The sequence below is a fragment of the Leptodactylus fuscus genome, chromosome 5 (genome assembly GCF_031893055.1).
Source record: "Leptodactylus fuscus isolate aLepFus1 chromosome 5, aLepFus1.hap2, whole genome shotgun sequence".
Classification (NCBI taxonomy): domain Eukaryota; kingdom Metazoa; phylum Chordata; class Amphibia; order Anura; family Leptodactylidae; genus Leptodactylus; species Leptodactylus fuscus.
In genome coordinates, this window is record NC_134269.1 from 204498505 (window position 1) to 204510051 (window position 11547).

Consider the following 11547-nt stretch of genomic DNA (forward strand, 5'->3'; position numbering starts at 1 on the left):
AGGACATGATCAGTCGAGCCATGGGGGTGTTGGTCGAAATAGCTTTGAATCCGCCTCTATTGAAAGTGTATGGCTACTTTATACATATACTGTATGTGGTATGCATTGCCTTTATCTTGCACCACCACCACTTTTAAGATTGGATTTATAGGTTGCTTTTTTTCCACAAAAACACAGGTAAAAATGCATGTGTTTCTAATGTAAAAGCACATGAGTATTTGTGGAAAGCCACCCTATTAGATATGTCAACGGCATGTATAACCTCGAAATCTGTTGCTACTTGAAGTGTCTTGATGTTGATCTCCTTTCTTCCTAATAGACTGTCTGTTACAATGGACAGCACCGCACATGAGAAGGAGAACGCTTGTACAGCCAGGGGCAGAGGAAAGTCCATGGAAGAATTAGGAACTTCAGACAGAATAAGGCTTTCGGTGCTGAGTCAGAGCTCGGAGCAGCTTTACCACATGAAAGGCCCCGCGCCCGGCCCTCAGTCAGGAAACGTGAGCAGCGCGGCTGCGGTCCATCAGGACAAGCTGAAGTCCAGTCCGGAGCCAGGAGGCCAGCCCAGACAAACAAGCAGAGAGGATCTGCTGCGGCCTCCGAGATCTGAGATTCCAAAATCAGCAAATGAGAGACATTCCAGGCCCCAGAGATCAGGCAGCGCTTCGGCAGGCCTCGATTATTCCAGCAGCTCTCCTCCATCACAGGTTCACCCCAGGACTATAGAGCAGACACAATCTCTACAGACAGACAATGGGGTCTTCTCACAGCCCTGCACTATGGATGATGTTTGTAGTCCCCCTAATATTTCTCTTGAGCAGACATGTCATCCTGAGGAGGTTCTGGAAACTCACAGCCCCTTACATATACATTCACAACCAGCCGCAAGTATGCACACACCAAGGTAACTAATTGAACTATAAAACTATGTATGCAGAATTATATGGATGTGTATATAGGACAGCTGTGACCGGGCAGCCCGAAGAAGGCCATAGGCAGCCTGAAGGCGGCCATATGCAGCCCGAAGAAGGCCATATGCAGCCTGAAGGCCATATGCAGCCTGAAGAAGGCCATATCACTGAAAATCTGTGGTCCATTTGAGCATGTGTAGAATCCAATGTGACTAAATGTGTGTGGCAGCATCTATCATTATACCTGGCTGTACCACCATCATATTACTTCTGTCTAACATGTACAGCTACCTTAACATGAGTCCATCATTAGAACCCTGTATATCAACCCAGACCCGCAGATGGAGAGGTTAGGGTCACCTGACTCGAACAGTGTTTTCCTCTTGTGAATCAGTTTCTCCATTGCCGATATATCACTGTTTTTGTCATATATATATATATATATATATATATATATATATATATATATATATATATAGGAGCTCTTTGAAGCAGTGAGGATCTTGCCATTGCTCCAGAGAGGAAAGTGACAACCATTTCCTTGTGCCAAAGAGCTCATTTGCATATTGACAAAAATTGGAAATTGACAAAAATCTTGGCAATGGAGGCCACAGTTCGCGAGGGTTCACGGGCACAGTTTGATTCAAGTGACCTTCACCTATCTAGGGATGAATGGGAGCATTAAATTACACCTCCAGCCATAAACAACTTTTCATAAATGAATAGTACAGGTTAATCTATGAAACGATGTAATATATGTTATTGAAAAAAAAAACATTTTTTTCTTCTCAACTTTTCAGACACAGTTATTATCTCCATATTAGTCTATGAAGAAGGGAATGGTATAAGAAAAACACTCAAATAGTTGCTGCTTTTATATTCTGCTATTCTTTGCTGTTTTGATACTGCTAGGTTTGTAGATAAGGGGCTGTTAGTGCACAGAATGATGTGCTAAGTCATCTAACAAGCCCGTATATATATATATATATATATATATATATATATATATATATATATATATATATATATATATATATATCATAAGAAAGCTCTAAATTTATGAAATGTCTGCTATTACTAGTGCACCCCTAGGCCACTTAAACTGCCAAAAATTGTTGGAGAAAATGGACCCTATTATGGTCTATAGGGTCCAGCCAGTCTGGCTCTGTGTCGCATGTTTGTGATTTTTTCAGACTGGTTATATTGGCTAGTATTTATTTTTTTTTGTTTTTTTTTTTGTTTTTTTTTTCATTATCCTGTCTTATCATATTGGCTGTTTTGAATGATTTTTTTCATTTTGAGCCTCTTTCATGACCTTTGATTGTTTATTTAAGCTTGAAAACCAACGAAAAAGTTCCATGCTGCAATAGTGAAGCAAGAACGGAAGCATATGACCGGTATGAGAGCTCAGGAATTAAAGAGTCAACGGTCTCTGAAGCAGAAAGTCAGGAATCTCAAGAGGTAAAAGAAGAATCAAAATCCACAAGTAGTTTTCAGCAGGTGGATGTTGACATTGTTTCTTCGAGCCATGAAACTGGAACGGAACTAGCCAGTAACATCAATGTGAATGATGAGGCTTCTGGACAAGAGTCCTGCGTGGAGAAACAGGGCGAAAACTTGACCAAACTCATGTTAAAATCTCAAGCAGAAGAAAGGTACACAGAACTGGTAAAGGAGATCACTGCACGAGACAAGTCTCTGGTGGATGTGCTCAAACCTCTTCCTGTAAGGGAAACTGCGATCAGCCTCATGAAAAGCCTCTTCGCTGTCGATATTTCAACCAGAGAAAGATCCAGAAGACGAAAACTAAAGAACAGCAAGTAAGTAGACTAGTCGGAGATATGGGAAGAATATGCAAATCTGACTTCCATGATGTAACCAATGCACACCAATAGAGGGCGCTCCCTGAGAATGTGCAAGTCTGTCTTCCATGATGTAATTAGGAAGACAGAGTCTCAGTCAAGACATCCAATAGAGGGCGCTCCCTTTAACATCATGCCGACCTTGTCAAAGGCCTTTGTTTGCAATGATGTTGGGATTTTACCAGATACAGTCTCTCAACCAAGGACAGCTGTTTCAATGTACTTGCATCTCATCAGCTTGGTGCAGAGAGGACTGATCTGGCAGAGGCGAGAGGCTTAGACAGGCTTGAGGGGATATCGTCACTCCATAGGGAGAGACCACTATTTAGGTGTGTGGAGTCTTATTAAGCCATGAGCCACTGTGCAAAGGTACATGGGAAGAATATGCAAATCTGACTTCCATGATGTAATTAGGACGCCATTGCCTCAAGTATGCACACCAATAGAGGGCGCTGACTAAGAATGTCCAAGTCTATCTCCCATGATGTAATTAGGAAGACCGAGTCTCAGTCAAGACATCCAATAGAGGGCGCTACCTTTAACATCATGCCCGACCTTCTCAGAGGCCTTTGTTTGCAATGATGTTGGGATTTTACCAGATACAGTCTCTCAGCCAGATAGGAAATGCTCACTTGTCAGTGTTCGGTCGTTTGTCCAACCCCATACAAACAGAAGTCTATGGAGAGGAGGAGGAGGCTGCTATCTAGAACTTGATATATTGCCTCATTCTATACAGTGGTATCTTACTATGGAATATTTTATATGAAAAATTTGTATCCTAAATAAAACATGCTTTATTCATATTAGAATGAATATTGAAGGTCTATCGAAACCTCACTCACAAACCATACCACCCGAGAAGACCCGTATCCAGAAACCAGATGGGGAAGGCCTAGATGACATCAATTCGCTGAAGGTAAGGAACTTGTACCCATATTATTAGGGGTAGGTTATTATTCCAAGCATTTCTATCAGATTATATGGAAGTTACAATGAGATTAGGATTAGAATAGTTTGGCCTTCATCTTAATGGTCACACTAGTCGCCATGAAACTATAGTATTACCAGCAAAACTGCATCCAGTGCGGTGCCGGAACGTGTAAACCCACCTTGGGCAATGACCGCAAATATAACATTCTCTTCTAATATATTATTACTACATTGCAGGAAGAACTTATTTCTAGCATCAATTCACACCTGGAGGTTCTTCGTGGTGAAAGGGAACTACTTGTGTCTGAAATCGGTGAGAATACAACCCATGGCACAAAAATAGAGGCCGCTGTAAAGGAAGTCTGTAAAGCCAATGAATATGAGCGTTATATGATGTTTATTGGAGACCTGGAGAAAGTGGTCAGCCTCCTGTTCTGCCTATCCATGAGACTTGCCCGGGTGGAAAATGCGTTGAGCAAAATTGATAAGAATGCAGATGCAGAAGAAATGGTAAGTCGTCTGCCCTCATCACTGCGAGTTAGGAAATTCCTTTATGCGTATACAGTGCATTGCAAAAGTTTTAGGCAGGTGTTGCTGAAGAATGGATTCAGAATGGTTTCCGAACGAAACACGTGGAGAGAAAAGTGCTACTTGCACCAAGCGGGAAACCACACGGACCCCATTATAATCTATGGGGTCCATGTGGTTTCTTAGCTAACCGCTTTTTAACGCGTATAGGTTTCTGTTCAGGCTCCCCGAACGCAGATCTGAACCGGGCCTTAATCTCTGCTCCACTGGTTCCAGATATGCAACAATTGTGATTTTGGTGTAACTTGGCAAGAGCGTACACCAGAAACTTAAACATACTCCAGCAAGCAGATAGAGTAGGTTTCAGGAGTTACCTTTGCCAAAAAGCTGACGTAAGTGATCTCGAATGTTCTGAGCCGTCAAGGCCCTCCCCGTCCATCAGCATGGGTGACTGTAACTGGAATATAAAGGCACTAGTTTTGGCACATATCTGCCAGGCACTCGAAATTGTGCATGTTCCCTTGCAGATCTAGTTTAATAGAAGTGCAACTTCACTTTATAAAATTGAAAGGATCAATGCATTCCACATTTAAGAATATAATATAAAAATATTGCAAGTAGGCTAAGAGATGAATACAAAGTCTCTACTTTATGATGCCGAGCTGTTCTTGCTCAGCGTTTACTTGTAGCATATGGAAGGTTTCTGAAACCTTGATTCTTAGTTGCACTATTACATTTATACACAAGTGGGCGCTGTTAAACCATAACATGGCGTGATTGTCAGTCATAGACTCCCATGTGCAACACGACCTAAACAGACATCTGCACTAAGGCATTACCATCCATATTCTTGGCAACTGTAAGGAAAATAGAGACACAATCCCTGAATCACATTTATTACTTGGCACGAGAACACATGTTCTTTTGTGAGAAAACAGGAGCAATTACTTGAAAACGACTTCTTGGACATTCCAGCCATTTTTCCTTACTCTGACTGTAATTTACTCGAGACAGATAGGAGATCAGGATTGTGACCTGTACAGACCTTATTCAGAGCGGTCTCTAAGCTTTCCGTCCTCCAAGGCAAAGCTTCATTTTACTGCCCTTACTCTGTAGTGCCCACTCCCCTGAGTAGCAGCACCTGCCCTTACTCTGTAGCGCCCACTCCCCTGACTCCCAGCACCTGCCGTTACTATGTAGAGACAACTCCCCTGACTCCCAGCACCTGCCGTTACTATGTAGAGACAACTCCCCTGACTCCCAGCACCTGCCCTTACTCTGTAGCGCCCACTCCCCTGACTCCCAGCACCTGTCCTTACTCTGTAGCGCCCACTCCCCTGACTATCAGCACCTGCCCTTACTCTGTAGCGCCCACTCCTCTGATTACCGGCACCTTCCCTAACTTTGTAGTGCCCACTCCCCTGACTCTCAGCACCTGCCCTTACTCTGTAACGCCCACTCCCCTGATTACCGGCACCTGCCCTTACTCTGTAGCACCCACTCCCCTGAGTAGCAGCACCTGCCCTTACTCTGTTTCACCCACTCCCCTGACTCCCAGCACCTGCCCTTACTCTGTAGCGCCCACTCCCCTGAGTAGCAGCACCTGCCCTTACTCTGTAGCACCCACTCCCCTGACTATCAGCACCTGTCCTTACTCTGTAGCGCCCACTCCCCTGAGTAGCAGCACCTGCCCTTACTCTGTAGCACCCACTCCCCTGACTCCCAGCACCTTCCCTTACTCTGTAGCTCCCACTCCCCTGACTCCCAGCACCTGCCCTTACTCTGTAGCGCCCACTCCCCTGACTATCAGCACCTGCCCTTACTCTGTAGCGCCCACTCCCGAGTAGCAGCACCTGCCCTTACTCTGTAGCGCCCACTCCCCTGACTCCCAGCACCTGCCCTTACTCTGTAGCGCCCACTCCCCTGACTATCAGCACCTGCCCTTACTCTGTAGCGCCCACTCCCCTGACTATCAGCACCTGCCCTTACTCTGTAGCGCCCACTCCCCTGAGTAGCAGCACCTGCCCTTACTCTGTAGCGCCCACTCCCCTGAGTAGCAGCACCTGCCCTTACTCTGTAGCGCCCACTCCCCTGACTCCCAGCACCTGTCCTTACTCTGTAGCGCCCACTCCTCTGACTCCCAGCACCTTCCCTTACTCTGTAGCGCCCAATCCCCTGATTACCGGCATCTGCCCTTACTCTGTAGCGCCCACTCCCCTGAGTAGCAGCACCTGCCCTTACTCTGTAGCGCCCACTCCCCTGAGTAGCAGCACCTGCCCTTACTCTGTAGCGCCCACTCCCCTGACTATCAGCACCTGCCCTTACTCTGTAGCGCCCACTACCCTGACTCCCAGCACCTGCCCTTACTCTGTAGCGCCCACTCCTCTGACTCCCAGCACCTTCCCTTACTCTGTAGCGCCCACTCCCCTGACTATCAGCACCTGCCCTTACTCTGTAGCACCCACTACCCTGACTCCCAGCACCTGCCCTTACTCTGTAGCGCCCACTCCCCTGACTATCAGCACCTGCCCTTACTCTGTAGCGCCCACTCCCCTGAGTAGCAGCACCTGCCCTTACTCTGTAGCGCCCACTCCCCTGACTCCCAGCACCTGTCCTTACTCTGTAGCGCCCAATCCCCTGATTACCGGCATCTGCCCTTACTCTGTAGCGCCCACTCCCCTGAGTAGCAGCACCTGCCCTTACTCTGTAGCGCCCAATCCCCTGATTACCGGCACCTGCCCTTACTCTGTAGCGCCCAATCCCCTGATTACCGGCACCTGCCCTTACTCTGTAGCGCCCACTCCCCTGACTCCCAGCACCTGTCCTTACTCTGTAGCGCCCACTCCCCTGACTCCCAGCACCTTCCCTTACTCTGTAGCCCCCAATCCCCTGATTACCGGCATCTGCCCTTACTCTGTAGCGCCCACTCCCCTGAGTAGCAGCACCTGCCCTTACTCTGTAGCGCCCAATCCCCTGATTACCGGCACCTGCCCTTACTCTGTAGCGCCCACTCCTCTGACTCCCAGCACCTTCCCTTACTCTGTAGCGCCCACTCCCCTGAGTAGCAGCACCTTCCCTTACTCTGTAGCGCCCACTCCCCTGACTCCCAGCACCTGCCCTTACTCTGTAGCGCCCACTCCCCTGACTCCCAGCACCTGTCCTTACTCTGTAGCGCCCACTCCTCTGACTCCCAGCACCTTCCCTTACTCTGTAGCGCCCACTCCCCTAACTACCAGCACCTGACAATATTTAAACCAGCTACATTTCAGTGTGCAGACGCACAGCCCTGTTTTTGTCGTACCTGAGTTACAAAGAGAGGTGCGCCCGCCTCCTCATAATTGAGACGTACCCTCCACCTCGGCGTGGGATTACAGGACAGGTCCTCCGGCGAAAGAGACGCTCTCTATGTCCACCCTAAAGCAGACCATTCACATTAGATTTTAGCCTGCCATTTCTTGTCTGAAATAGATTTTGGTTGGTTGGTCGTGCGCTCAACCGTCCTAAACACATGAACAACCACAATTCTTCCAACAAACGTCGCCTATCCCAGACCCTTAGAAAATGAACAGATGAAAGTTGTTCAGTAGTAATGAAATGCTGAAAACAGGACATGGTGGACACTTTGTGGGTGGGTTAGTAGTACCAACACATGCCTACAATAATTAACTCTTCCACCGTCTAGCACCGGGGTCCCCAACCACCGGTCCGCGGATCAGGCCCAATCGGTGTGGGCTGACCTCAGCCTTAGTTGTTTTCTTTGAGCTAGGCCACATTGCTGTGGTAACGTGTAAACTATCGGATAGCGCGGCATCCTGTAACTGCTAAGGACACCGCACTACCCGATAGTTTACACGATACTATAGCAACATGGCCTAGCGCAAAGTACCCAGCCTCGGTGTCTAGCGATTTTCCATGTTCGTGTCCTGCCCGCCTGCCCTGGTGGAGAGCCTTTCCATCCGCGCAGTGGAGCCCACCTATAACCCTGCCCCCCATATGACCAGAGCCCTGCCCCACCCTCACCCCAGCCCCCTGGGCCATGCAAAAATGATCTTGCTTGCAGCCGGTCCCTGATGCAAAAAAAAAAAAAAAGCCGGGGACCACTGCTCTGGTATATAGACAACATTAGACAGATGGCAGAAAAAATCCAACACAACAGATTTTGGTTCCATACAGTTGGCTGTATGGAACAGACTCTCATACGACTGATCAGCAAATAATCCAAAATCTGCCACGTCAGTGGCCTAAAATCTAATGTGTATGGATGGCTTTAGAGATGATGCTTTTGAGCAATGGCCTCCGGTGCTTTTCTCACCAAGAGACGCAAAGCACAGGTAGCATTAAGGAGTAGGGGGAGATAGTGGCTGCTATACAGGCGCTCATCCCCAACACCCACGAGGGTCAAGCCAATGTACCTATCAGTAAAATTTTGTGATGTGGGAGGAAACTGGAGCACCCGGGGGGAAATGGAGAACATATCTAAGGTTTCTCTTACACAGTACATATCCAGCGTTTGCTAATTATAGGGCCATTTCAACCCATAGCAATACAGATGCCACAAATTGCCACGCAGAATCTGTACTGTACCCTTACTATGGCTTCAAACTAAAAGTACAGGTACAGCCCAAAAACTGGCACATCCTAAGCCAGGGCAGCCATACTGAGTAAGGGCACCACAGGGGATAGTCATACCCGACACCACAGCTGCCTAGTGTTTTTTTTTTTTTAGTTTTTATTTATTATTTTTTAACTCTTCAGTTTCCCTTAACCCTTTCTACCCATTGTACTTTTCAGCAATCGCTGAAGGAACGTCACAACCTCCTGTCCAGGCAGAGAGAGGATGCCAAAGACTTAAAGGAGAACCTGGACCGCAGAGAACAAGTGGTTACAGGGATCCTTGCCAAATACCTAAGCGAGACTCAGCTGGAGGACTACAAAGACTTTGTGCGGCTGAAGACCTCGTTCTTGATTGAGCAGAAAGACTTGGACGAACAGATTAAATTTCACGAGGAACAGTTGGAAAGTCTTCAGAACAGCATTCCCCCTTAATTCGCCTGTGGAAGGCAGAGCCACATTCTTGCTGGCATTCCATGTCATGACGGCAGAGTCCTCGGGGCTTTGAGATATTACAGTCTATTGGTGTTGATTAAGCTGCTGCTAAGACATAAGCGAATTAATTCTCGTCCCTCGCCATAGGTGGGACTTGCGGAAAGCGTTCGTGTCAGTGTTAATCAAACGGGAGAATAAAGTCCTCGGCGTGTTTGACAGAGACGGCTGAAATTTCCATTTAAGACAACCGTGTGCCTTTCTTGCCTAAGTTATCGATGTTTTGTCTTTTTCAATGTTGTTATAACTAATAGTGTCCATGTTTTGTGGTTTCTTGATTGACTCAAGTCATTTCAATAAAATTATACATATTCCTGATTGTTGTATTGCTGCCATTTTGTTGGGTCTGGTTCAGCAGTTTAAGGGCTCGTTCACACAGGGCAAGAGGGGGCGGATTTTGGCACTGAATCCTCTTCAAAATCTGCTCCCTCACAATGGAGGTAGGTCTATGCAGACCGCTAGCGTTCTTTTTTCCGCTAGCGGGTACAAACCGCTAAAAAAGAAGCGAGCTGCCCTTTCTTCAGGCGGATTCCGTGGCTGATTCAACTGCGGCGTCCACCTTGCGGTAGCACCCTCCAGACTAGGCCCATTGATTTGGGCCTACTTCGGAGTGGGAAGCCGCAACTGTCGGAAGCCGCCACAGGAGCATTTTGGTCCTATTCTGACGCGGTTTCCCGCGTCAAAATCAGGACCAAAATACGCCATCCTGTGCGGGGCCTAAGGGGTTGTCTGTCAGGGTAACATTTTACAGGTTAAGATAAAATGGGCATTATCCACCTCACTATCTCTACACTGCTGACTTGCCAACTCTTCTGGGGTGTCCCACGCTCTCTACCTCCTTCTAGGACTGGCACATCAACCCTACCTAGCCAAGAGGACCGCCATGTTTTCAATGATATAGGATCATTACGTCTAATTGTGCACTCCCTTCTCTCTGTCAAGTCTATAGACCAGTTTTGTGTCTGATGTAAAGTTTGGAAGAGGAGGGATAATGCTGCGGGGTTGTTTTTTATGGGTTCAGTGTAACAAGATATTTGTTGGAGAGTAGGTTTCCAACTCCGTGGGAACATTTTGGGATAGGCCCTTTTGATTGACTGTGCCTCCGTGCGCAAAAAAAAGTTCATGTATGGGTGAGTTCGATGTGGAAGAACTTTATTGTACCATACAAACCTTTGTGATGTAAATCTGAGCTAGAACAGAGACTGTGAGCCAAGCCCGCCATCCAACCTCCGTGTCTGATCTCATAAATGCTCTTGTCAATGACTGAGCAAAAATCCCTCAGACAAATTCCAAAATCTTGTTGAAAGCTTTCCTAGAAGAGTAGTGGTTCCTTTAGATGCAAAGGGAAGTCCAACCAATGTATTTCTTGCTTAGGGGGTTGTACTTTGTTTAGGGAGCCCCTAGTCTAAGGATGGTCCTATTTCCTGGTCTGTCAGCCATCATTGGATTGACTGATAGTTCCTTGATGTTGAAAGGAACGTGACAATAGAGAGCAGCAAGGAATTTGATAAATGCTGAATAGGGGTCCAGAAACCCAACCAATAAACCTTCTAAGTTGATTCAGTGGAAGGGAAAAGAAACCCACAAGTACTGGACACCAATTGCCCCATCAGAGAAAAAAAAATCCTTCCCAACTCTTGTATGGCAATTGGAATAACTCCCTAGATGAAAATCCAGTCTCAAAAATTTCTAGCTTCCATATCCTTTGATATTCTTATATTCAAGAAAGGTATCCAGGTCCCATTAAACTTGTGTAAATTATTGGAAATAACCACATCATGGGGCAGTGAGATCCGTAGTCTCTTACTGTAAGGCTAAGTTCACGCACCGAGAGTGACACGGGGAGCCGCGTCACTCTCGGGCCAAAATCCGCCTTCCACGACTGTCGTGGCTTTCCCCTCCGGAGCAGGCTAAAATGAATGGGCCGACTCCGGAGGTTGCTGCCGCGAGGCGGACACCGCAGCTCAACGAGCCGCGGAATCCACCTGAAGAAAGGGCTGCCCGCAACATGCCGCTCACGGAAAAAAGAAGCCTGGCGGTCTCCATAAACCACCATTGTGAGGGGGCGGATTATGACGTGGATTATAATCCGCCCCCACTATATTCTACAGTACACATTCACATTAGTCCTTGTCCCCATTGAGGCCCACAATCAAAATGTCCTGAACCATACACACTAGGGACAATTTCATTGGAAGCCCAATAACCTATCA

The 11547-nt window shown here is 47.1% G+C and overlaps 1 protein-coding gene across 1 annotated transcript in view; it reads left to right on the forward strand.

The window, feature by feature from the left end:
• Positions 1-9588, forward strand: part of SHROOM1 (shroom family member 1) — a 33967-nt gene extending 24379 nt beyond the window's left edge. Inside the window, exons 4-8 of the mRNA XM_075275059.1 lie at positions 320-904; positions 2246-2731; positions 3581-3689; positions 3941-4213; positions 9023-9588. Coding sequence (XP_075131160.1) covers positions 320-904; positions 2246-2731; positions 3581-3689; positions 3941-4213; positions 9023-9277 — 1708 coding nt within the window. The 3' untranslated portion in view covers positions 9278-9588. The remainder of the gene's footprint in view (positions 1-319; positions 905-2245; positions 2732-3580; positions 3690-3940; positions 4214-9022) is intronic.
• The last annotated feature ends 1959 nt before the right edge of the window (positions 9589-11547 follow it).